Genomic DNA, 26,341 nt, shown 5'->3' with positions numbered 1-26,341 from the left:
TCCCATGTCCTGTTCTCTGGCTCCAGTATGTAATAATATGATACATGAGTCTGTGGCAGCTATAACTATATAATGACACACTGAGGCAGTGCAGGGACACAATGTCACACAATGAGCTGCACTGAGGATCTAGGTGAAGTGAGCAGGAGGAGGATCAAAGAACCCCCCCCATCAAAGTCCCTGTGGGGGGGCGGGGTCAGAGGCAGGAGGGGCGGGGTCAGAGCCAGGAGGGGGCGGGGCCAGCCTGGGAACATGAATGAGCTGCTCAGGAGTTTACAGTCAGTAACTCCGGGAAGTTTGCAGAGCAGAGAGCTGAGCCCACAACCATGAGACCCCCCAGAGCTGTCACCATCCTCATCTTCTTCATCAGCAATGTCTTCCTGTCCCTGCAGACCAAGGAAGGTGAGTCAGTGGGGGCTCCCACCAGCTGTCTTATTGATGGGGGGCTGTGGGGTGACGGCCCCCCCAGATGTGTACAGTTGTGTCTGGGTTATATGGCATTGTGGTGCTGGACCCTCTTGGGCTGTGTTGGGGACCCCCAGAGATATCTGCATTGTAGAATCGTGTCTGGCTTATATGAGATGGTGGTACTTGGCCCCTGGATTGGGGGGGTATTGGGGCCCCCTCCTCCTCCTCTGGAGGTGGCGGGGAGCCCCATAAGAGTGGGCCCCTGGATTGGGGGGCCAGGCTGGACGTTGGGGTGATCTCTCTGAGCTGTGTAGGGTGTATAGGAGAGAGCTGGACCCCTGGAGGGGTTAGTGGCCCCTGCCCAGCATGTGGAGGTCCTGCCTGAGCTGGCACAGGGTGGGGTACACGGAAGTACGGGGTCTAGAACCGGTCTGTTGGGTTCCTGGAGCCCATACATGTCCTAGGCATGCGGCACTGACAGGGTTAACCCTTCCCGAGCTGGGCATCCAAGCAGCGCTCCGAGCGCTGCCCTGCCTGCAAGGGATTAGAGTGTAAGCTCTTGTGAGCCCTGCTGTATGCTACCTGTGGATGTGGAACTAGAAGTCCCAGCATGCCCTGGCCGGGGAGACACAGCCCCTCACCCCCGTCCTGGCTGAATCATTAGTTGAATCTTACACGTATTTTTAATTAGGATTAAAACGTCTCCGAGATGAGATCACACTTGTGCTGTGATTAATGGGAAGAAACTGCAAAGTGTATTTTGGAACCGTGTTCAATGTGCGAGATTCAAATATAGCATTGTGGTCCCCTGGGGGTAATACAGCCTATAACCACCTCCAGCAGGGGGCGCAGCTGGTCCCTGGATGGAGAGTCAGCTCTGTGGCTCACAAGACAGTGGTGGAATCTGGTTGTTGTACAGCCTCCTGCATGTAGGGACACAGCAGCCTCTGTATATAGCATTGTGGTTCCTCTGGGGGTAATACAGCCTATAACCACCTCCAGCAGGGGGCGCAGCTGGTCCCCGGATGGAGAGTCAGCTCTATGGCTCACAAGACAGTGGTGGAATCTGGTTGTTGTACAGCCTCCTGCATGTAGGGACACAGCAGCCTCTGTATATAGCAGTTAGTGTGCATGGTCTGTGCTGTGCTCTGGTCTTGTGGTTACATACAGAAAGGGGGATCCTTAGGACACTCTGTTCTGATATCTTCATTATTAATCTTTTTGCACAAAAGTCCCTGTGTCCAGCATTTCATGCTGTAGTTTTACAATTTTTCAGGCCATTTACTGGCTGTGAGTGTAACCTGTCACGTTGTGGGGTTTGTAAGGAGCAGGAATTAACCCTTTCCAACTACACTGAGCTGAGCCAGGCAGAGTGGGAGCCAGAAAGAGAACTGGACACAGAGCTTGCAATCTATACCCAGGGCTTTGTGTGCTTTGACTTAAAGTGTGATCCTTTACAGTTTACGGACTTGGGTGTAAGTGATTGAAGACCTGTTGTATGTAGAACTGTGGCCTCTGCTTGTGTAACATACATGACCGTGAAATCCCAGTCTGCCCTTTGATCTCCCCTCTGCTTGATGCTCTTTGAGCCAAGCTGAAGTTGGGTTTCTGTCGCTCATAGGGCCAGTCCCTGCTCTGTCATTGGGTCTCTTATCTGGAATCTGGTTATCCAGAAAGTTCTATAAAAAAAAGTCAATCATTGATGTATTTCAGCGATTTCGTCATATACATAAACCTGATTGCCAAGTATTTCCGGCCTGCAGTCACTGTGAGGAGCTCTGTTTACCTATATAATGAGGGGAGGCAAGGGGCAAATAGGGGGGAAAGATAGGGTAAATGTTTTTGTGTTGAAGTGAATTTTAGGCATGCTACTGCCTAAACGTCCCTTATCTAGAATATCCCATGTATTCCACATAACAGATCCCACAACTGTATACATGTATTATTTCTCTAGTACATCATGCTACAGGGACAGATACATTGATATGATCCTGTAGCTGAGCTCAGGAGCTCACAATCTGTTACAAATGGCAGCACCCTGGGTAGATGTGAGTTTGACTGATCGGTTGTGACAGGATTAAGCTGTTTGGGAAGTGAATATTTAGCTGTGATTGCAGGATCCCCATAATGCATCAGGGGATAAATCTCCTTTCAGTTATATAGTAAGCAGACCCTGCTCTATATAGGAGCCAGGGGGTACGGTGAGGCCACTTCAATGGTATTCCGGCCGGAACTGCTCAATAAGTCACGGCAGAGATTGGGGCGAGGCTGTGATGAGCCTGATTCATGCTCAGGAATGCTCATTCATCTGTTCTTCGAAATGACATATTGCCCTAAGATCGTAAAGGTGTAAAATAAACCTTTGTCCTCTCAGGCTCATTATATATATATATATATATATATATATATATATATATATATATATATATATATTATATGTGTTTGTCTGGAGCCTGCCATAACGTCAGTATCCCCCATTTAGTACTATAGAGATGTCTTTAGCACAGTGAGTAGTTGGGAGCCCTTGAAATTGTTAGAATTTACTATACTGTACGGAAAAATTACCTTAAAGACAATGTGCATTGTGTTGCTGGTTTTGCTCAGTAAAACATAGTTACCAATCCTCTCAGAAATGCTAAATTATGCCATGAAAATAGGCCGCCATTTTTTTCACAGTAATTTGACCACTGAGGGCACTCTTATATTGGAATCAATGGATCAGTTTCTATATCACCTCCGGAGGGTAAACAAAATGGCCACTTCCACTTGTGTTAATGAATTGGAAGAAATATAATGTTCTCTAAGGATAATATCCTTTCCATATGTGGCATTTATAAAGAAATAAAGTGAAAATAATCCTGATAATACATGGGGTTTTACATGAAACATAGATCCCATTACTTGTACATTAGTTGTGGTTTATATTGGCACTTTCTAAATAAAAGATATTCACACATCATCCATTAGCTGTGTAGACAGCTTGATGGCGGAAACACTCGGATTCCAGATATTAGACAATGCTCGCTCAGACTACGTTTTTTTGGCAGATTCTTTCACCTTTTCTGGAGAGACATGAAAGCTACATACACGTGTTGTATTACAAGCGCTTCCAAAATGTGGTCCGCGGGGAGCGGTGTCTGGAACACGATGCCAAGGCACCCTGTGTAAACATTACAGGTGCTCAAATACCAGCATTTCTCCAACGTTTCTGTGGTAAAAAGATCCCTAATATCAAACAGTTCAATAATACTCCAAATCCTTTGTCAACACGTCGGCCATTTTGTTGCTTGATATAATATCCAGCCTGTTGATTTACTATGAGCGCGTGAGGTCATTATTCACTATAATAGGTTGTATTCTCCCACATATTGGTACATCCAGATAAATGGCTGCTTCCGCAGTGACTGGGTGATGAGTGTTGTGTCAGAGTCACATCAGAACTATGTTTGGCCAGTTAGGTTTCTATGAGAACTAAGGTTTACTATTGAACCTGACTAAGGTCTGTTGTATGCAGCAGGCCCTCATCCCGCTTATTCATTCACTAATGAGCTGCTTTCACATTCCTGATGGCCCCATTCACTTATAATGAAAGGTGTGATGTGTTTTGCAATTCACTCCTCACCTTCTGGAAGAAGTTGTTTACTGGCTGTTTTAGGTGGGAAGACTTCAGAGCCTTCATGTTGTATCTGCATCTCCCACCTGGGGGGATTCGCCCCCTGTTCACTTCCTCGCAGTTGAAAGACTTTTTTATCCTGTCCCTGTTTTAATGATAATTCGGGAAGGAGCAGAGTTCTTTTTTCATCATTTCTTTTCTGACTTCAACACGTTTTACAAATAAGAGTAATGACGAGGACATTTTAAAGTATATCCCAGGGACACTTTTACACGCAATATGTCTCGTCAGATGTTGAAGGACTACAACCCACATCATACCTTGTTTAGTAAATTTTTATATGTTAATTCTGATAATTTGAAATAATAACTTTTCAATAAACTGTAACTTGTAAGGGTTAGAGAATTACAATAGATGGTTAGAAATTAATCAAACATGCAGAAAAATAGGGATTTTATCGTGCGGAGATTCAGTACTAAAAAATGGGGACATATCTTTTAATACCAACAAAGATATGTATTGTGAGTAAAAGATTTTGGGTGGATAAATGGTGTGTGTGGTGCAGGAGACATGTGGAATGGAGTGATCTCATGATATAGGACCAGGAAACATAGCTAGGAATGGGATGGTCTCAGTGGAGAAGTATGTCTGTGAGTGTGACATGACTGGGCTTGCAGGTGAGGGCGGGAGACAGGTTGGCAGGAATAAGGTTTATGGTTGTGTTGGAAACGGGTAGATTTCTGTAAGACATCGTGTGTAGCCGGAAAATGTCATATGGTGACCGCATTTCTCTATGATCATTGTCAGGGTGGTAATGGGGAGTGGAGTGTGGCACAGGACTGTGGGTAGAGGTGGTACTGGGGCTGATGAGTGGCACAGGACTGTGGGTGAGGGTGGAAGTGGGGACTGAGTGTGGCACAGGACAGTTGGTGGAGGTGGTACTGGGGCTGATGAGTGACACAGGACAGTTAATGGAGGTGGCATATGGGGTGAATAGTGGCACAGGACTGAGGGTGGTATTTGAAGTGAAGTTTGGCACAGGACTGAGTAGAGGTGGCAGATCGGATGAAGGGTGACACAGGACTGTCGGGGTGAAGCATGGCACAGGACAGTTGGTGGAGGTGGCAGATGGGGTGAAGGGTGGCACAGGACTGTGGGTGGTAGTGGGAGTGAAGCATGACACAGTACTGAGGGAGAGGATGGAAGTGGGCATTGAGTGTGGCACAGGACTGTGGGTGGAGGTGGCAGATGGGGTGAAGGGTGGCACAGGGCTGTGGTTGGTAGTGGGAGTGAAGCATGACACAGTACTGAGGGAGAGGATGGAAGTTTGGATTGAGTGTGGCACAGGACAAATGGTGGAGGTGGCTGATGGGGTGAAGGGTGGCACAGGACAGTTGGTGGAGGTGGCAGATGGGGTGAATAGTGGCACAGGACAGTTGGTGGAGGTGGCAGATGGGGTGAATAGTGGCACAGGACTGTGGGTGGAGGTGGCAGATGGGGTGAAGGGTGGCACAGGGCTGTGGTTGGTAGTGGGAGTGAAGCATGACACAGTACTGAGGGAGAGGATGGAAGTGGGGATTGAGTATGGCACAGGACAGTTGGTGGAGGTGGCTGATGGGGTGAAGGGTGGCACAGGACAGTTGGTGGAGGTGGCAGATGGGGTGAATAGTGGCACAGGACTGTGGGTGGAGGTGGCAGATGGGGTGAAGGGTGGCACAGGCCTGTGGGTGGTAGTGGGAGTGAAGCATGACACAGAACTGTGGGAGGGGGTAGCTTGGGACAGGACTACGGATGTTACTGGGGGCGCAGTGTTGGGTTGTTAGTGGGGGAGGGCGCTGCAGCCAGTGGAAAGAGGGGTTATATAAGCTGAAGAGTCAGCAGGGACGCAGGTGGGTAGTGGGTGCTACAGTTTCTGGAGGGTCAGGTGATCTATAATATTCAGCAGTTTCTTTTCATTCAGTGGGAAATTCCAGCACAGGAAGTATGACAGTATTATCCTGTGTTTGTAACTCTTCCTATACACACGCCTGAAAGTCTCCTCTTCCTTCCCCCCGACAGACCCCCCCCCAATACAGCTAATTCTACCTACAGTAACTTCCAGGGATTTAACCCCTCTGTGGCTGCATCATGTCATGCTGTGACCAGAATCTTATTATCAGTATTTCCAGCAGTAGATGGGTTCAGAGTACTCATTAGGTGGTATCCTGCTTGTATTCTCTCCTGAGGCCCTGGCACTGCCAGCGGCCCTGGCATTACCTTGGAGGGGTCTCAGCTTGGGAGGTGCCCCTGGGCGCAGGTAACGGAAGGATCAGTCAGCAGCGTCCTGCCCTCTGCAGCAATGTTTGCTCAGTGACTGTTTATCTAGGGAGTGGGCACGGAGACAAGGGCTGGTAACACACCTACACCAAGGTCATCCGCTCCTTGAGTGTTTCCTCTCCCTGGGGACGGATGAGATTGAGGGCACTTACACCTTGTGTGAACCTCAGATTACTTTCTGCGTAGTCAGATGAGAAAGAAACATTTATAAGATAATAATTGTTGTTATTTGTTACTCTGGGATTCATAGGAGCAATTGCAACTAAAGGAGCATATTTGCACCTGTCCAAACCATGTTGCCCTGCCAGGGGTGGAAATGCAATGTGTCTTGTTTTATGTTGCATGCAAGGAGCACAATGTACCACACAAATACTCGGCAGGTTTATTTCTAAGCTTCATGTCCATCCCAACTAAATCTGTTCGTATATTTTAAAGCCGACTGACTCTGCACAAGGCCCTGTGTCTCATATGTGTTGTTGAGCTTTTCTGCTGACAGAAATGGAGGTACTCCACTTGCTAGGAGTGACATCTTGTTACTGTGCCCCCATTAATTGCACTTGCTGTCGTTTTTGACTCCTTCCATATTGGTGCTTTTTTAGTTTCTTGAAAATGGGCATCCAGTGTGATTTATTTTTTTTGAGTGGAAAATGTTGGCAAAGGCCACGGATTTTATGTGGAGAACCTGATCTAGGTGTCTGGAATCTGCCAGTTCTGTAAATCTTCTTGCCAGATGTCAACCTGCGCTGAAATCCCCCGGCTGACCGGGCGTGCTGACATTGCGGTGCCCACGGAGAGAGCTTTGGCTCGGTGTGGCTGGCATGTCTGGACATGTGTTTAGGAATTATTACATTGTGGAAAAATGTAGTCTACATTTTGATTTCATACGTGCACATCTGTCTTCCATCTAAAAAAATACAATATGTCTGTGGGTGTGAAGGGGGTGGGGTGATAGTTATGCCACAATGGGGAGTGTGTGGCCATCTTTAATCTCCTCACACAGTTCCTGGAAGCCATCTTGTTGAAGCCTAGAGAATTCTCCATTTAACCTGTGGTATAGAGATGGTTTGTGCATAAGTCGCTGCCATCTTGTTACACTCCAAAATCTTCCAACATCACCATGTTTTCTCTGGTATCCTAGTTTACATAAAGGCTGGCAAGGCATGCTGGCACTTGTAGTTCCACAGCTGCCAGAGAGACAAATGTTGCCTGTTGTGGATGACTGAGCCCTAGTAAAGAATGAGTGTTTAACATGGAGCTGATCCCTACCTTATGCTGTGAATATGAGAGCTCATCCCTACTGGCTTCAGTAAATTCTGTGTAGAGCATAATGAATGTCCCGTGTTTCTGTGTTGCCGTTTGTTGACCTATCTCCATTTCTCTCTCAGTTGTGTTGTTGGACTTTGAGAAGACCCAGGGAGAACTCGGCTGGCTCACCAACCCATTTGGCAAAGGGGTAAGTAGAATTTGGCTGATGTTTTATGTTGGGTGGGGGTTTCCTCAAGCACTCTTGTTAGGGCAATTTCCATTGTTCACCCTTTTATTCCTCTATACGTGTGAGGGGCTGTGTTTGTCTTTCCAGCCCACAGCGGTCACCAACATTTACTGTAATTCTCTCTGAAGCTGGTGTGAAAACTGTTCTGTCTGTTTACTGTCATTGCTGCTGGGATTTAATCGTTAGCTGGTAAACGCCATCAGGCTATGTGCTGATTACTTTTCTCTATTTCATATAATAATTCAGAAGCAAGGTTTTTATTTCTTAATTGTTTTTTTTTATGTAATGATTTACACGGTGATGATTTTACTATAAAGTAAAGACCATACGACTCTCTACAGCAGGCGCTTCCATACGTGAGAGGGGGATGGAAGGGTTAATAGCGCTGGTTCTCCTGCACTTACTCCCCTGACAGTCTCTTCCTAATCAGCAGCCACTTCACGCTGATTGTGCCCTTCAGTTCCAAAATGTTTCTTTCCCACGTGTAAACACGTGACGGCACGCAGATAGGGCAGGGATCACTGGTAAATATGACGGGAGCTGTCTTATTAATTCAGCTTAAGGATGAGGTCAAATAGCTGTAATTATTCAATTTGGCCTTAAGCACAAAGGGTAATTGGGCCATGTACAGGGGAAAGAGGCCACCGTCACTTGTATGATTTAAAGGTCTGGTTCAATTAAAAAAAAAAGTTAAAAGTATGAAGAACTTCTCTGTAGTGGTTGGGAACTCATAAGAAAGAACATTACTTATACTGTGATAAATAACTGTGTTTAGCTAGAAATAGCCTCCGGTTTTGGCCAGCGATGTGAGTGCACATTACTAAGGGCACATAGTCAGCAGCGTTTGGGCCCTGTTGGTCCTTCTTGTCCTGTTCATGTTGCAACGGAATGCAGCTCAAACGGAGCATGGACCCCTATGGTTACATGCAAGGGCCGTTCACATGACCATGTGGGGTGAAGGTATGACAAAGCATAGACGAGGAAAACATAATGCAAGCTGTGTCATAGAGAATTCACCCAGCGTTGCCTCTGGTGCCCACGTGAACGGTCCTTGCAATAGGGATCTGTTTGAGCTGCATTCTGCTCTGTGCAATGCAAGCTGAACCGAACAGAGCTTAATCTGAGGGGCCACAAGAGAGTACACCCCATGTACTATACGTCCAACTAATGGTCTCCTCGTCCGTCTCTTGCAGTGGGATCTTCTACAGAACGTAATGAACGGCAGCATGATCTACATCTACTCGGTCTGCAATGTTCAAGAAGGCGACCAGGATAACTGGCTCCGAACCAACTGGATCTACCGGAGCGAGGCGCAGCGCATCTTCATCGAGCTCCGCTTCACCGTCCGCGACTGCAACAGCTTTCCCGGTGTTTCGGGGGCCTGCAAGGAAACCTTCAACTTGTACTACGCGGAGTCTGATGTGGATTATGGCACAAACTTTCAGAAGCGTCTGTTTCGCAAGATCGATACGATCGCCCCCGATGAGATCACCGTGCAGAACGACTTCGCTTCCCGAAACGTTAAGCTAAACATGGAAGTGCGATCCGTGGGCCCGCTGTCAAAGAAAGGCTTCTACCTGGCGTTCCAGGACATTGGTGCTTGTGTGGCGTTGCTGTCGGTCCGCATCTACTACAAGAAGTGCCCAACGGTTGTGCACGGCATGGCGCAGTTCCCAGAGACTGTGGCTGGTGCCGACTCTCAACCCCTGGCGAAGGTCGCAGGAAAGTGCGTGGAAAACGCAGTGCCAGTGGGGGCAGACGAACCAACCATGCACTGCAACACGGACGGGGAATGGCTGGTACTCATTGGGCAGTGCCTGTGCCAGGCTGGCTACGAGAAAGTGGGCGACCAATGCCAAGGTAAGTGGCCACATTTACACACGTTGGGTTTATCTTTTAAATGTGTAATTAAAGATTATCGTTTTACATTTTACTATTGAGTGTAGTGGTCTTAAAATGAGTTTAGAAGTCTGTGAGTAAACTGTTATTTGGGTCATGTACGGCGTGGTTCTGCACACGCACATCCAATGCGCTGCCCTCCCATGAGACGCCCCTGCAGACTTCAGCCCACCCTCCTAACACTTTACTTCCACCTCTCTCTGGCGGAATGTTTAGTAAATAACCCACCAAAGTGTTCTATAAGTGACATTATTGGTAGATGTGTTTATTTGGGTAGAGGACACTGCAAGCTTAGATATTGTTATATAATGAAGGTTTTGCGCCATAGTCCTGCACAGGGGAGGCAACCACTTTGTGACACAATATCCACGTGACTGCAGCCTATCGATGTGCCTCGTGCCTCAGCGAGGTCCTTAGGAACTAGTGCTGCAGTTAGCTGACATCACAAGATAGCTGCCTGCCCAGTACCGCAGCACATTCCTATGCATTGGTCTGTGTGGTGGGTGATACAATAGGTGGGGGTCTCGTCCTGTCCCCCCACTGTCCACGGTGCCGCTGGATTCCAGGTCTGCGTGGCAGCTTCTCACTCAGTCTGTTGGGGAACAATAGCTGACACTGTTCCCATACATATGGGGCCTGCTCCCGGCTTACAGCAGGTTTGAGGAATGTGTAGAGGGGGGTGATGGAGAGAGGAGGCTTCCGTGCAGCTACTGAGACACCTCCACATTACTCTCTGCTTCCTGAGCTCACGTCTTCTAGAGAAATTACATTTTATTCAGTTATATATCTACATTCCCTGTGATTATACAGAAAGTAATGTGCACAATGGCCTTTTGTCCCTAATACAACACATCTGATCGTCTTTTGTCGCATTGTTGCTGAAGCCAAGACTGTCACATATATATTTGTTTAATGCACAATTGCTCCATAACGTTGTGTGCGTAGATTGTTCTCCCACAAACGCTGAGACACAGTCACCCCAGTACGGGGTGTACCCTCCGCCTCGTGCTTCGGCTGCACGTTCTGGGTGTATTGGCACAATATCTGCTTTTCCAAAGGAGGGGGCTATGCGCGGATACAGATCTTGTGGGGGACATAGGAGGTTTGTACTGAGGGTCCCGTCACTCTGTGTAATGGAACAGACTGAGCTGTTATATGTGACTGTCTGCTGGCTCCAGCTCCGTAAACCTCTCGTTCCCCAACTCAATGTATTCAGTATTTCAGTCTGTAGAGTATAACACCAGTGTACGCCTCATTCCTACCAGTTCACTCTGCCCCATCCACCCTCTGCCAACAGGACCTGTGGATTTGGGGTAATAATGTCTGCGGAGTTGTTTGTCTTAAATACACAGAACTTGTATGTTCAGACGTTTCCTGTGCTGCTTCTACCCAGTATGAATTTAGGCAAATCTCTCATTTCCTCGTGCCATCCCAGGACACGCATGAGATGGATTTGGAGAGGTAGCAGAGTTTAATGAGAGGACCTGTCTCTTCCTGCTGCGGAGGGAGGGGGCTCAGGGGGTGTCTCGCTGCGTTCAGAAGCCTGGAATTAACGATGGTTTTATTAGATCCAGGTTTTCTGTCTGTGTCTGATTGTAGAGAGAATTCACTGAGCGCTGAGGTCAGATCCTCGGGCCCGTGTATAATGGGGAAGGCAGACGGAGAGCCTGCAGGTGTCCTTACACCCCCAGCCTGCGGGATTTCTGCTCAGATGTCTCCGGAATGGACCGGTTTTGTGGGAAGGTCCAAAATTGCGCAGAGTTTAGGAAGGGAGAAGAATTCTGGTACATAAGAAACCTTCCAGGAAAGGACTGAAGTTATGTAGATTTTCTTTTAAAGGTCTGAAAAATCCGAGCATCCCTCGGGAACATGCAAAGTGACTCTTATATATTTTTAAATAAAACAGTCTTGAGAGGTCCACAGGCTGTTTCCAGTGATCTTCCATAAGCTGGATTAGTTATTAAAATAAGGATAATTGGAGGGTGTTGGGATGTTAGAAAGGAGAGCAATTATGTGTCTGTTTCGGGCAGGTAGAGAGTTGGATAAGCTAGAGATTGCGGACAACGGGGTGCAGACCGTTTATGTACCCCAAGTCTTGGATTTATAACCATATGCCAGGTAAAAAGCTTAATTCATAAGGCAGTGCGCTAGATCTGGGCATCAGCCAGTGGGCTAAATCTGGGGCCCAACACCAGTGTGCTAGATCATCCCAAAAAGTTATTTGTCCTCTAAACCTTTTTCAGCGGCTAAATGTGGATGTGTGTGTGTGAGTCTGTAATTATATATATATATATATATATATATATATATATATATATATATATATATATATATATATATACACATATACTGTGTATATGAAGCTGTTGGCTTGCAAAGCTCTGGGGGCCCCTTCCTCCGAGCTCCGTACGTGCCGGCTTGGTCCGCAGGGAGCTGACTGGGTTATGGGAACGTGTCTCTGAAGCTATTTTTGGTGTTTATTTTTCTGTGGTCGGTACAAAAGATCCCGACGTCCTCTCACCCCGGAACAAGCAGATGGGAAATGATTTTTCTTGCATGTTACTGGCCTACAGGACTGTGTTACTGTTACCAGGCAGCTCTCCTGACCTGTGCAATCTTCCTGCAGGATTATGACATTAGAGGTAGACAGCCTCTCTAGGTGTGCTGAGCGGAAGTATTTAGGGAGCGTTCCTTCTTTATTTGTCAGTGAGTGATTCACTGTGGACAGGTGATCAGCAGAGGCTTTTATTAACACTGGCAGATCCGTGGGAACAGGGAGGTGCCCGCAGAGAATCGGGCTGGGAGCAGTGACTAGCACCTTTGTAGTAGGGTGACCTGTTACTTTTACAGCTTCCTACTCACACCACAAACACCAGCTCCCTTCACTGGGGGACAGCAGGTGAAACAAACTAATAGTCTCATCCGTCTTTCACTGACAAAGTCTTAATAACCGTGTTTAGACAGGAGCTTGGCCGGTCTCCAGGATCAGACCTGAGAGCACATCTTGTAGGATCGCTTCAGAACCCTGTGTTTTATGGGCACGTTATCACTTCTAGCCAGGTTGGGTTTCAGGATGTGTAAAGCTCCCTTGTTACAACAATCCTTTACTTCCTATATTAAAGAGGGATTATTATATAAAGGGCACAGAGAGCGGAGGCAGCTGAATACCACAAAATGCTTCTCAGTCAGTTCAGGCCGCTGCCCTCCCTGCTGTGACGCTATAATTATATCATTATAATGTTGCCTATTTATGTATGGAGTTATTTCTGTAGTGCCGACACAAGTGATTGAATACACACAGTAGGAAAGATGACCCTATCCCAGAGAGCTTACAGTCTAATTACACATAATAATTTTGGTGCTGGGCATGGAACGTTGTGGACTAACATCAGGGACTACGGCAGAAGTTCTGTCATCAGTCACCAGTTTGGGATAATTTAGAAGGGCTGTTCCTGTAGGCCGCTGCGGGGAGGCTCGGACGCGGGAGACACCCCTGCAGATTGATGGTATGTTGTGTTTAATAGCAAGAATTACAGGAGGAAGCGTTGTTTCCTCTCTGCATGCCGGGGTCACTTAGTTCGTGGCAGCTCTCAGTCATGTCGGCCCCCGGGAACCCACCCGGCCGGCAAACAGGAAAGTTTGAATTGTGTGGGATATCCGATGTGGATATGATGGAATTTGTGCAGGATAATAAAATACAACAGTGCAGATCCCCAAAGTGAAAGAGACTCCGTCTCTCTAACAGGGAGCAATGGTCAAATTCTCACCAAATTGCTTTAATTCACTTCATCCAAGAACTCTGGTCCTTTGGATCCTGGGGAGGAAACTGTTAATTTGGGCACTTGGTAGGAACAGTTTGCTCCACTGCTGTGTGCGCATCAAGCGTGTCTTACTAAATAAACGGTAAATTCTAAGAATAGGTGGCGCCGCGGTCACCTGGGTTTATATAGATGTAGTCAGGTGTTCCATCCTCTACCTGTGGACATTACACAGCAGGTCTGTTTATGTTTAATGTGTCCTAAACATAAGATATGAGCAGTCAGTTATTCATTATTGAAGGTTCTCCCCATAGGGGTTGTTCTGTCATCTTGTTTATAAGTAAAGAACAAGAATTAGATTTCTGGTAATTTAATTTTGTTGCAAAATCTGGATGAGTTTATTATCCCACTTCCTGTCTTTCCTAACTCCCTGGTGGGGAGAGACTTGTGATCTCTTAGAACCCATAGGAATCCTGGGAAGATATACAGTACTTAAGTTTCGTGCTGACCTATGATGTAGAGACTCGCGCTCTCCTGGCACAAGTCCGTGGTGGGCGTGCGGTGACCCGGGGTCCATTGGGAAAGGTTTGGAAATAGTTATCCGGAGCTTTGCTATCCGATGATTACATTTCTGCAAATAATAGATTGTGATAAACCTTGGATTCGGATGAAGAGGAGCACAGCTAGCCACAAGCTCTCTTCCCAGCTGTGTGCGTGGGATGGTGGTAGGGGGTGAGCAGAGGTTCTGTGTTATTGACCTTGATGACTACCCCGTGCCTGTAACCCCCCCCCCCCCCCTCCCTCCCATCCAATCTGTGCTTCCTGCTCCCCCACAACCTGCACACTCCTGGATCAATGTGCTCCCTGTCTAATCTGCGTCCTCCCCCTTCATATAGTCCTACTCCCCAGCTGTGCATGACACAGGGCGCTCTTACATATACGTAGATATATATCTGACTGTCCACCTCCAGTGAATAAATGTGGATTTTGCATTAAGCAGCTGCAGATACCAACTGTTGGTGCATTGGATAAGTAAATGTCCTCAGTCTGGAACAATTCCTGGTCCTCCTCTCAGTATCACATAGAATGTTTGTCTTCTGTATAACAAATTGGAGTCAGAGGTCAGTTTGGAAGGAGGAGGGGCCGTACGCGGTGCCTTGGGGCAAAGGGGGGGGGGGGGGTGTTTGTTTTCCTCCCACCAGCTGCTTCAACCACGTCTTGCCCCTGAGGCAGGGAGGGGGCTTAACTTCTTTGAGGTCACAGGGGACTTTGTATAGACTGGTGGGTACCTGTCAGAAGGTTGGGGGATTATCCCAGACAAAAGGTTAAATTAGCAAACAGTGCTTGAACACAGAGCTTGCAGTTTAATCCTGCGGCTGAAGTACTAAGCATAGCAGTTTAGTGTTAGTGTAATTGACATGTTGAAACCGGTCACCTGCTGATCTCTGAAGCCGTCTGATGCTAATTCCCTAATTCAGTGGAGCAGCGGTCGCCCTGTGTGACTACGTAAACCTTTCTCCCGAGGGCCGATGCTCATGTTATTAGTTCATTATTAGCCGCACTGCTATCTCTTATAGGACTCCCGCGTGTCCAGGCCTTCCCAGGACTCGTTTTTCCCACATTCATACTTTATTCATTAACCGTTATTTATATAGCACCAGCATATACCACAGCGCCTTACGTCCAATGGAACTCGCAGTACTTATTCTTCCCTTGTTTACTCTGCAAATAAACCCAAAATAACAACTGAGAATAGGTTTGTGGACCTGCTTTACCGTATTTAGGACAGTGGTGGGGGAGCTATATGGACTATCAGACCTCGGGGTACATGGGATTGATGGAGGAGCGTGTCCCTCAGGATGGTTTGGTGCTGTGAGGGCCCCAGGACTGTGCTGTGGACATAGCTGGTGATGGGTTAAGGACATGACCGGATCCTCCACGTTCCTCCACCATGCCCGTTGCCTGGTCAGTGTTACCATAGTTACATCTGTTATTGTCTGTCCTAGTGGGAGGGGGGGATTAAACACTTACTTGTTGATTGAAGTGAAGAGTGTGGTCACAACCCCCACCCATGTACTTCTGGCTGATTCACAATTACCATTATTCATAGGAATTTCTGACACAGCCCTCTAGCCGGATGATTATTAGATTATACTATAAATGAGCAATTGTGGGCTACAAACTACCGCACGGTAATCAGTCATGGACCTGGGAAACTCTGTGCTTCTACAGGACAAAGCCTATGAAATGGTCTGTTTAATGTATATATATATATGCTGTATAATGCTGGATCTTGTAGTTCCCTCGGGTTACAGCCACAGTATATTCTTGTCCTGTCTTATGCTAAATTACAGCTGAACAAGTAATCCATCTATACCTCGGGACCATTGCCAGGGCTGGAAGGCTCCTGGGTACATGGAGTGCGGTGTGTAGTTGTGTTACTGTACCCCCCCACCCCCTAGTATTAGAGAGAGACCCCTGATCCTTTGATGAATCTCTAGGACAATGCATTCGCCTCCTTTGGAGCCATTTCCCACGGATACGACAGTCTTCGTATAAGAATTATTTTGGAGAGCTACGTTGGGTTCGCTGGAGTCACGAGGGGCTCCCTGCTGCTGGCAGATGCTCCAAGCTGCCCCCCCCCCCCATCTCTCTCACTTATTCCACCCATTGTCCTGCAATCAATTCATCTGCTCACAATGGCTCCTCCTCGGTCTGGTGTGCAGAATGTGTTGCTTTATTTTACTCCTGCGACAAGTCGGGTCAAGGGTTTCCATTGACCTCCCATCAATCTGAGCTGGGAAAGTGGCATTGCCGAGAGGGGTGGGAGATGGTCTGTTCCATCAATCCCGTCTTGAAACCACCGTCTTGGTCCTCAGCGACGGCTTTGCCACTTGTAACATTCTTCATAACAGCAAGAAATGTGTTTAATACATTTTAGAACGTTTCTTTATGTATTTCACTGATTTTTTTTTTTCAAATAATATTTTCTTAACCCTGAAGCACCATAAACCAAGTTCATCTTATTCCATTTCAGGATTGTGTTTGGATATACTGTAGCTTTTCTGAAATATATCTTGGTATCTAGAAACCCTTTCAGGAATGTTTCCTGCTGGTTTCCTTTTATGATCTAGGCCTTCGCTCCAGGCAGGAAACCTGCAGTTTATTTTAAGGGACGAAACACTTGTACTCCCTCCTCCTCCTCCTCCTCCTCCACCTCCTCCACCTCAATCCTCTCCTGATGTTCAAAGACAATGGAAGTTGGGGGTTGAGGTTGTAATCCGGTGTCTCCCTCTGATCCGTTCGCTTCTCCTCCTTTATTTAACTCCAGACTGAGAGGACATAAATATACTTTGGGGAACCTGGGGCTGTGGACTGTCCGCAGATCAGTAACTGCTTATATATAAATGTCTGGAACTTCCTTCGGGTAGATGGGAGATTTGCATCTGTTTCTTATTTGCTGTGTGAAATGTTTTGGCATCTCTCCTGGCCAACAGGTTACTGTTAAAAGCATTTGAAAATGAAGGAATTGTATTACCTGTCTAGGCCGTATATTAAATGCCTGTCAGAAAACCCGAGCCAACTTCTGGGGCTTTACAGAACGAAATTCCCAAGTCCCTTCCCTCCTATATTTTATGACCCTTGGAAGGCACTTGGGTGCCTGATTTTGTTAGTATCTTAATGGCAACTGTTAGACAGCCGACTAGAAGCCATGCTGTCTTAGGCAGTACAATGCTTGGCTGGTTAGAGGAACGACTAGAAGCCATGCTGTCTCAGGCAGTACAACGCTTGGCTGGTTAGAGGAACGACTGGAAGCCATGCTGTCTTAGGGAGTACAACCCTTGGCTGGTTAGAGGAACGACTGGAAGCCATGCTGTCTTAGGCAGTACAGCGCTTGGCTGGTTAGAGGAACGACTGGAAGCCATGCTGTCTTAGGCAGTACAACGCTTGGCTGGTTAGAGGAACGACTGGAAGCCATGCTGTCTTAGGCAGTACAGCGCTTGGCTGGTTAGAGGAACGACTGGAAGCCATGCTGTCTCAGGCAGTACAACGCTTGGCTGGTTAGAGGAACGACTGGAAGCCATGCTGTCTTAGGCAGTACAACGCTTGGCTGGTTAGAGGAACGACTGGAAGCCATGCTGTCTCAGGCAGTACAACGCTTGGCTGGTAAGGGGAACGACTGGAAGCCATGCTGTCTTAGGCAGTACAACGCTTGGCTGGTTAGAGGAACGACTGGAAGCCATGCTGTCTTAGGCAGTACAACGCTTGGCTGGTTAGAGGAACGACTGGAAGCCATGCTGTCTTAGGCAGTACAACGCTTGGCTGGTTAGAGGAACGACTGGAAGCCATGCTGTCTTAGGCAGTACAACGCTTGGCTGGTTAGAGGAACGACTGGAAGCCATGCTGTCTTAGGCAGTACACCGCTTGGCTGGTTAGAGGAACGACTGGAAGCCATGCTGTCTTAGGCAGTACAACGCTTGGCTGGTTAGAGGAACGACTGGAAGCCATGCTGTCTTAGGCAGTACAACGCTTGGCTGGTTAGAGGAACGACTGGAAGCCATGCTGTCTTAGGCAGTACAACGCTTGGCTGGTTAGAGGAACGACTGGAAGCCATGCTGTCTCAGGCAGTACAACGCTTGGCTGGTTAGAGGAACGACTGGAAGCCATGCTGTCTTAGGCAGTACAACGCTTGGCTGGTTAGAGGAACGACTGGAAGCCATGCTGTCTTAGGCAGTACAACGCTTGGCTGGTTAGAGGAACGACTGTAAGCCATGCTGTCTTAGGCAGTACAACGCTTGGCTGGTTAGAGGAACGACTGGAAGCCATGCTGTCTTAGGCAGTACAACGCTTGGCTGGTTAGAGGAACGACTGGAAGCCATGCTGTCTTAGGCAGTACAACGCTTGGCTGGTTAGAGGAACGACTGGAAGCCATGCTGTCTTAGGCAGTACAACACTTGGCTGGTTAGAGGAACGACTGGAAGCCATGCTGTCTCAGGCAGTACAACGCTTGGCTGGTTAGAGGAACGACTGGAAGCCATGCTGTCTTAGGCAGTACAACGCTTGGCTGGTTAGAGGAACGACTGGAAGCCATGCTGTCTTAGGCAGTACAACGCTTGGCTGGTTAGAGGAACGACTGGAAGCCATGCTGTCTTAGGCAGTACAACGCTTGGCTGGTTAGAGGAACGTCCCACGTCTGTGTAGTTTGCACAGCACATGATGAAGGTGCCTCTTCACAAGCTGAGAAACTGGTTGTGCAGGCTGCACCTAGGAGGCCTCTTGTGGGGTGACGGGACACACCTCCAGAACCAGGTGCTCCCTTGTTTCACCAGAAGAAACCTGAAGCACTTTCACTTTGGAGAGATGGCACCATGAACAGTCCCACATTCCCCGCTGCAGCCTTGGGTCCTGATTCAGAGCCCAGTACAGACCTGTTAAGGGTTTAGTCTCCACACCCTATGTCTCCCAGGTTTTCTCTGCCGGCTCTGCAGATTCCATTAAAAGCCATTAATAACCAGGCCTGACACCTGTAGACGCAGGCAGTAGAGCCGGCCAGACGTACTGAAGCTCTGTGCTTCTCAGAGAACACACGCTTCAGGGCTTATATGAGGTGAGGGTACTCTGTGCTGTGTATAGTCTAAGTGTAGTGGGGGTGGGGATCCTCCTTGTATTTATATAACTGGAACAGACTTCTCTATATCCTAGGATTATCCTGTAAGGCTGACGCTCTTTAGGACATGAAGAGGCGAGTGTATTTCCTCAGCCGTCTCCCTTCAGTAACTGGTCGGGTTTTTGTCAACGTTTAACTAATTATGTCATATTTTGTGCTGGTGTATGTTACATGAACATGGGGTTAAATAAATGTGTTAAATATTTATCTTGTACTTTTAAGCTTGGTGTGAATTGTGTGTCATTTGTACATTTACACGTGTGAGAATAATCTGTGCAAAAGCGACCAGCCCTCCTAGGATAACATTTGCCATTATTGACTATCTCCTCTCCAGTTTGTAAACCTGGATTCTTCAAAGCCGTTGCTTCCGACAGCCTCTGCCAGCCCTGCCCGGACCACACGGAGCTCTCGTCCGAAGGCGCAACTTCCTGTCCCTGTCAAGATGGCTACTTTCGAGCTGCGGTAGACCCTATGTCTTCTCCCTGCACCAGTAAGTAATGGAGGGTCCTACTGTGGTACGGGAAGGATGCGGTTTAAGGGAGTGGAAATCTAATTGGTTTTCCTGTTCTAGGTTCCCCTTCGGCTCCTCGTGAGCTCGCGGTGGTGGGCTCCGGCTCCAAGGTAATGCTGCACTGGTTGCCACCCAGTAACAGTGGAGGCCGTGAGGATGTCACCTACGTTGTCTCCTGTGAGCAATGTTGGCTTGATCAAGGAGAATGCCAGCCCTGTGACGCCAGTGTACGGTACTCTGAAAACCCTCAGCACCTGAAAGGTACCACCTTGACCATCAGTGATCTGGAGCCTCACCTGAACTACACCTTCACCGTAGAGGCACGGAATGGCGTGTCCAGCGCCAGATCTGGCCGAAGCTACACGACTCTGCGTGTCAGCGTCAATCAGACTGGTAAGGGGCCGCCATCACCCCTCTCCTCTTAGCGCTGTGTGACTTGTGATGGCGAGGCTGTATGCACACAATTTAACTTTCTGTCGTTTTCAGAACCCCCGAAAGTGACTTCTGTGAACTTGGACGGCCGGAGTAGGGATTCCCTGAGCCTGTCCTGGACGGTCGCACCTCGCCAGCAGAGCCGGGTCTTGAAGTATGAGGTGGCCTACAATAAGAAGGTATGTGTTTTCCATCATAACTGCTGTATCATAAGGTACTTTGTCCATCGGTGCTAAAGTCTCACCGTAACCCCTCCGTTCGCTTCCAGAATGATGAGAACAGTTACTCCGTTCACCGATGTGATGGGAATTCCGTAACTATCCCGAAACTTTCTCCAGGCACAGTCTATCTCGTCCGGGTCCAGGCGCAGACCCCAGAGGGAGCTGGCACATACAGCATGGAGTATGAATTTGAAACCCTCCCTGCAGGTGATTATGGGGCAAAGTGAAAGTGGCCAAATAAATAACGAAAGCAGAATAGTTAGTGATGTAACTGGAGATCTTAGGTTGGGGGTCACAGGGGGGTTTTAGTACGACTCAGATTTCTGACCAGGAAACCACTTTGATGATTATTACCAATATCCGCCACAGTCAGTGCGATGTTCCTCCGACTGAGCTTGTCCTTGCTTTAGAACGCCACAGTTTCCTGGTCAGAAAGTCATGGTGTTCCTAAACACCGGTGTGACCTTGTCCTTGGCGTGGTTGTTGAATAGAGCCAGGTCTGCATCTATTGGAACATGCTGCAGAAAACTTATAAAGCCACATGCAAAACATTGTTTTCATGTTTTTATATTTGCTATTTTGCCCACAGAACCAGAAACCACCAGTCAGGCCGCCATTATCGGAGGGGCAGCAACTGGAGTGCTCTTAATTGTAATGGTAATAACAATTGCCATTCTCCTACACCGAAGGTGAGTACTGTTTGACCCCACGCATTTCACCTCCTGCTGGCTCTGTGTATGCTGTATTCTGTATTTTCCAGAAATTAAGGACTTGAACTTGGTTGCTCTGAGGTCATCTGATGAAGCTGTTCTCTGCTCCTAGTGCTAACCTCTCAATATTTAATTACAGCAGAAGAAATGGACGCGCCAGACAGTCCCCTGAGGACGTATATTTCTCCAAATCTGGTAAGATATTTTCCATCCTGGGCAACGGAAAAGTACTTTGTGTTCTCATTTACTGATTCTCATGTTGTCACTTTCTGTGTCTCTCTACAGATCAACTGAAGCCTCTCAAGACTTACGTGGACCCTCACACCTACGAGGATCCTAACAAGGCCGTTCTGAAGTTCACCACAGAGATTGCTCCCAATGCAGTCACTCGGCAGAAAGTCATCGGGGCAGGTAAGATCGACACTCTCTTTGTGTTCTATACGTACAACTTAATACAGTTCTGTAGAATCCTTGTGCGGAATTGGAGCACCATGAACACGAGGATTCTGTGTTGTCAGTCACTGCTCCAGATCCGCACACAAGGATTCTGTGTTGTCAGTCACTGCTCCAGATCCGCACACAAGGATTCTGTGTTGTCAGTCACTTCTCCAGATCCGCACACAAGGATTCTGTGTTGTCAGTCACTGCTCCAGATCCGCACACAAGGATTCTGTGTTGTCAGTCACTGCTCCAGATCCGCAACAAAAGGATTCTGTGTTGTCAGTCACTGCTCCAGATCCGCACACAAGGATTCTGTGTTGTCAGTCACTGCTCCAGATCCGCACACAAGGATTCTGTGTTGTCAGTCACTGCTCCAGATCCGCACACAAGGATTCTGTGTTGTCAGTCACTGCTCCAGATCCGCACACAAGGATTCTGTGTTGTCAGTCACTGCTCCAGAACTGCACACAAGGATTCTGTGTTGTCAGTCACTGCTCCAGAACCGCACACAAGGATTCTGTGTTGTCAGTCACTGCTCCAGATCCGCACACAAGGATTCTGTGTTGTCAGTCACTGCTCCAGATCCGCACACAAGGATTCTGTGTTGTCAGTCACTTCTCCAGAACTGCACACAAGGATTCTGTGTTGTCAGTCACTGCTCCAGATCCGCACACAAGGATTCTGTGTTGTCAGTCACTGCTCCAGAACTGCACACAAGGATTCTGTGTTGTCAGTCACTGCTCCAGAACTGCACACAAGGATTCTGTGTTGTCAGTCACTGCTCCAGAACCGCACATGAGGATTCTGTGTTGTCAGTCACTGCTCCAGATCCGCACACAAGGATTCTGTGTTGTCAGTCACTGCTCCAGATCCGCACACTAGGATTGCTGACCCCTGCTCTAGAACCGTGTGTGGAATAAAATGACTCCTTGATGCTGGAACTGACACTGCTGTTTTTTCAGGGGAGTTTGGTGAGGTGTATAAAGGGATCCTCAAGCTGCCAGGAAAGAAGGAGAACCCAGTGGCCATTAAAACTCTGAAAGCTGGATACACGGAGAAGCAGCGCACGGATTTCCTGAGTGAAGCCAGTATTATGGGGCAGTTTTGTCACCACAACATCATCCGGCTGGAGGGGGTGGTCTCTAAATGTAAGGAGACAGTCTTACAGTATTTCTGTTCCTCGGGTGGTGATTCATTTCTGTTGTCTTCAGTCCTTTGGTTATTATTATTTATAACTCGTTTAGCTTCTGACTCCTGGCTCCTTCCTCTCTGCAGATAAGCCCATGATGATCATCACTGAGCACATGGAAAATGGAGCCCTGGACAAGTTTCTGAAGGTAAGCTTATGTTCTAGATGATAAACTGGATCCTGACTCAAGAAGGACCTAGTGGAACAAAGTGTCCATGTGTGTAACAAAAGCCTCTAGTTTATTTTGGGTGCACAATATTACCAATCTCTTCTAGGCCACGTTTTGATATATTGGATATAAGTGTTTTATGCTCTCCTGTTTCCTCTCTGCAGGATAATGACGGAGAGTTCAGCGCCATCCAGCTGGTGGGCATGCTGAGAGGTATCGCTGCTGGCATGAAATATCTCTCGGAGATGAACTACGTGCACCGTGACCTTGCAGCTCGGAACATCTTGGTGAACAGTCAGTTGGTCTGCAAAGTTTCAGACTTTGGACTGTCGAGAGTCTTGGAAGATGACCCAGAGGCCACGTACACAACCAGTGTGAGTATCGAAAGAACAAATGACCAGAACACGTCAATCAATATACATATGTTGATGTTGCAATATTGCAGCTCATCACAAAGCAGCGTCATCACATAGCAGCGTCATATATCAGCATCAGGAGAGGAACATTAAAAGGACTTTATCTGTTTTGTAAGAAGTGTTTTCCAGATAGTTATAAATATAAAGCCATCATTTAGCATGCAGCTGATTCTTGGTCACATGCAAGATCTCTGATTAGTTTTAGTAATGTGTGAAATAGAGCCTCTGAAGCAAACAACCTGGTATCTATGGCTGTTTCGGAATTAGGAGGTGTCTGTCTGGGATCAGTTCTTTCTTGGCCTGTGACATTTTAGAAGAACCAGCCCAAGCACTTTGTGATGATCCATTGTCTTGTTGTGCGGTAAAAAATGATCTTCTCTGAAGACCGCAATGCTCTTCTCCTGCAGGGCGGTAAGATCCCCATCCGCTGGACTGCCCCTGAGGCCATCTCCTACAGGAAATTCACGTCCGCCAGCGATGTGTGGAGCTACGGCATCGTCATGTGGGAAGTCATGTCCTACGGTGAACGGCCTTACTGGGAGATGTCCAACCAGGAAGTACGTATCGTTCTCCCACAAACGCAAAACTGAATTTTATAGTTGCGATATTTGCTGTATTACAGTTCGGTTTGGCGGTTGACCCATGTTGCTGACTTCATTCCATTTCTATGGCAGGTCATGAAGGCTATCAACGAAGGCTTCCGTCTCCCGGCCCCGATGGACTGCCCATCGGCCATCTATCAGCTAATGATGCAATGCTGGCAGCAAGAACGCAACCGACGCCCCAAGTTCCCCGACATCGTCAGCATTCTGGACAAACTGATCCGAGCCCCCGAATCCCTGAAGACATTGGCCGATTTTGACCCAAGGTGGGTAAAATATATATAGACTTTTGTACTATAGTTGAAGACCACAAGTCTCCCACGTAGTCTGCCTCTCAGAATCCTTCTTCATAGTTTAAGAAAAGTATTTTAAAAATGTGAATGTGACCCCAATCTCTCCCCACAGGATCTCCATCCGTCTGCCCAGCACCAGCGGCTCGGAGGGCATGCCCTTTAGGAGCATTGCTGAATGGCTAGAATCCATCAAGATGCAGCAGTACACCGACTGTTTCATGTCCTCCCCGTACAACTCCATGGACAAAATTATTTTGATGAACCAAGAGTGAGTGTCCTCCTATGTACTATTCTAGTAGCCGTATGGAGCAGCCTCAGTGGGAATGTAAAGAGGTGATATGTTATTGCTGGGCATAATAGCAGAATTGGCGACCCCACTTCAGTCTTCCTGACTAGGGCTTAACATCGTATGCGCAGCCCCTGCTCTGCGGCTGCACCCCCTGCAGCGGCAGTAATTCCGTCACTAGTCAATGTTTAATTGCCGTAAGGACTCTACTTTTCAGTAGTTGTGGGCTTTTGGGTACAGAAGCTTCATATCCCTGCATTTATATTAAATTCTTTAATTTAACTGGACAATATTGTTTAGTTCATTAACCTGTTTTAGGACATTTCCGTTCAGTACTTCATGCTTGAGTTGTGTTTCGGCTGACCTGGCAGCAGAGGATGATTAACCGATTTCTCTTTCCAACAGGGACATTAAGCAGTTGGGCATCCGTCTTCCAGGACACCAGAAACGAGTAGCATTTAGTATCCTGGGGCTTAAGGAACAGGCCAGCCAGATGGGTATCCCAATCTAAGTACCAATGGATACAATCTCTTTGGCATTACTGAAGTGCAACCCATCAAGGAACTGTTACGATGAAGTTTGCTACCAAGTTGGGAGTCCAGAGCTCCAGTCCTCGTTATCGGTGAACAAACTCTCCTCAAATTGCAGAACCTACTTGAAGACCATCAGGATGCAGAAGCGGAAGAGGGGGCCGTGCACAATAAAAGGCCACGTGTGTGTCGGCCAATCCGGCACTGGTCATACAGACTTGAGGACTCCATGTGGTTCTTGTTTTCTGCTCTGTGTGACTTTGGTGGACTGATGTGGTGCTGATCTGCCAGTGAGGATATCTGCAGGTACTGTGGGTCTTGGACACCCCATCGAGCTGCTACAGTGCGGGAGAGAGGTCCACACGACCTTGGATAGAACTGTAATCCGGCATTTCAGGAGCACGGTTCACCCTCAGCCGGTTGAACTAACTCTTGCCAATGATGCTCCATGTACTGCAGTATGCAGCGTGTCTGCTGGACTTGAGCACTTTTCAAATGTTGTTCTATATATTTTGTTTTAAAATAAGCAGCACTCTGCTACCAGTCAACAGCCACAGAGGTCCCCGACGTCCTCCAAGCTGTGGGAGAGACGAAACATCTGGCCAATTACACAAAAAATACTTCAGGGCATTCCTGGTAAATTACAAGGCTGGCATTGGTTTCATGTCTGTAATTGACATTTTAACATGGTTAAAAAAAATTCCTTTTTAGACTTTCATAGGAGCCGCGTTCTTCTTGACATGGTACGAGCCAGAAGCCGCACTTCACAATCATACGTGATCTTTTCTGCCGGTTTGCAGTGTTTGCTTGGTCTGATGTCTTATTATTCCAGTAGCCTAATCGGGCGCTTTCATTTTACCTCTTATTTCCAGAATATAGAATGGAGATCGCAGCCGACCTTAGATGTTTCTCTCGCAGTTTTTGTGATCACGGCTGTTCCTTAATCTTGTGCAGGAAATTGCACCAAGCGTTAATGACCTAAACCTGCTCGTTACCCTCCTGTCTCCTGCCCGGAGCGCTGCACCAAGCTTTCTAAGGCTCCGTTAAATTATTATCATTAGAAGAGTTAATCAGCTATGTATGTCACATGTAACCCTACAGTACAGGTGTCACATTTACACAATCCTTCAATATTTCAGATGAAAGGACAAGTTTTGATTTAAAAGTTTGTTCTTGACAAGTGCCTTTTACCGTAATCCTCCGCAGTCCTGATTTTTTTTATTTTATTTTTCTCTAACTTATTCCTCTGTGCCTTTTTTTTGTATTTAGAAATTGTTCTCAGTGTTAATAATGCTGTACATTAATGTCTTAATTATTTATTTTTTTATATTTATTGATAGCTCTCAGAAGGTTATACTCAGAAATAAACCTGCACATTAGTTTTTCA

At 47.3% G+C, this 26,341-nt stretch overlaps 1 protein-coding gene across 1 annotated transcript; it reads left to right on the top strand.

The window, feature by feature from the left end:
- The first annotated feature begins 274 nt into the window (after positions 1-274).
- EPHA2 (EPH receptor A2) lies at positions 275-26,341 on the top strand. Its single transcript, XM_075190661.1, has 17 exons — positions 275-402; positions 7,723-7,790; positions 9,023-9,689; positions 19,489-19,644; positions 19,726-20,058; positions 20,152-20,276; positions 20,366-20,525; positions 20,908-21,007; positions 21,168-21,223; positions 21,314-21,439; positions 22,432-22,617; positions 22,745-22,806; positions 22,992-23,201; positions 23,651-23,800; positions 23,918-24,111; positions 24,251-24,406; positions 24,830-26,341. The coding sequence occupies exons 1-17, from the start codon at positions 327-329 to the stop codon at positions 24,933-24,935; spliced, it is 2,931 nt and encodes a 976-aa protein (XP_075046762.1). The 5' UTR covers positions 275-326; the 3' UTR covers positions 24,936-26,341.

The sequence above is a fragment of the Mixophyes fleayi genome, chromosome 11 (assembly GCF_038048845.1).
Source record: "Mixophyes fleayi isolate aMixFle1 chromosome 11, aMixFle1.hap1, whole genome shotgun sequence".
In the NCBI taxonomy this organism is placed as follows: domain Eukaryota; kingdom Metazoa; phylum Chordata; class Amphibia; order Anura; family Limnodynastidae; genus Mixophyes; species Mixophyes fleayi.
Note: the sequence above shows the minus strand (reverse complement) of the source record. Positions and strands in the feature narration are given on the sequence as shown.

What these genes read in the sequence shown, in the direction of transcription:
- EPHA2 (XM_075190661.1), top strand. Translation starts at nt 327, where the DNA reads ATGAGACCCCCCAGAGCTGTCACCATCCTCATCTTCTTCATCAGCAAT. An exon ending in AGGCCACGTACACAACCAGT is followed by an intron (nt 23,202 to 23,650) that starts GTGAGTATCGAA and finishes CTTCTCCTGCAG; the next exon opens with GGCGGTAAGATCCCCATCCG. An exon ending in GGGAGATGTCCAACCAGGAA is followed by an intron (nt 23,801 to 23,917) that starts GTACGTATCGTT and finishes TTTCTATGGCAG; the next exon opens with GTCATGAAGGCTATCAACGA.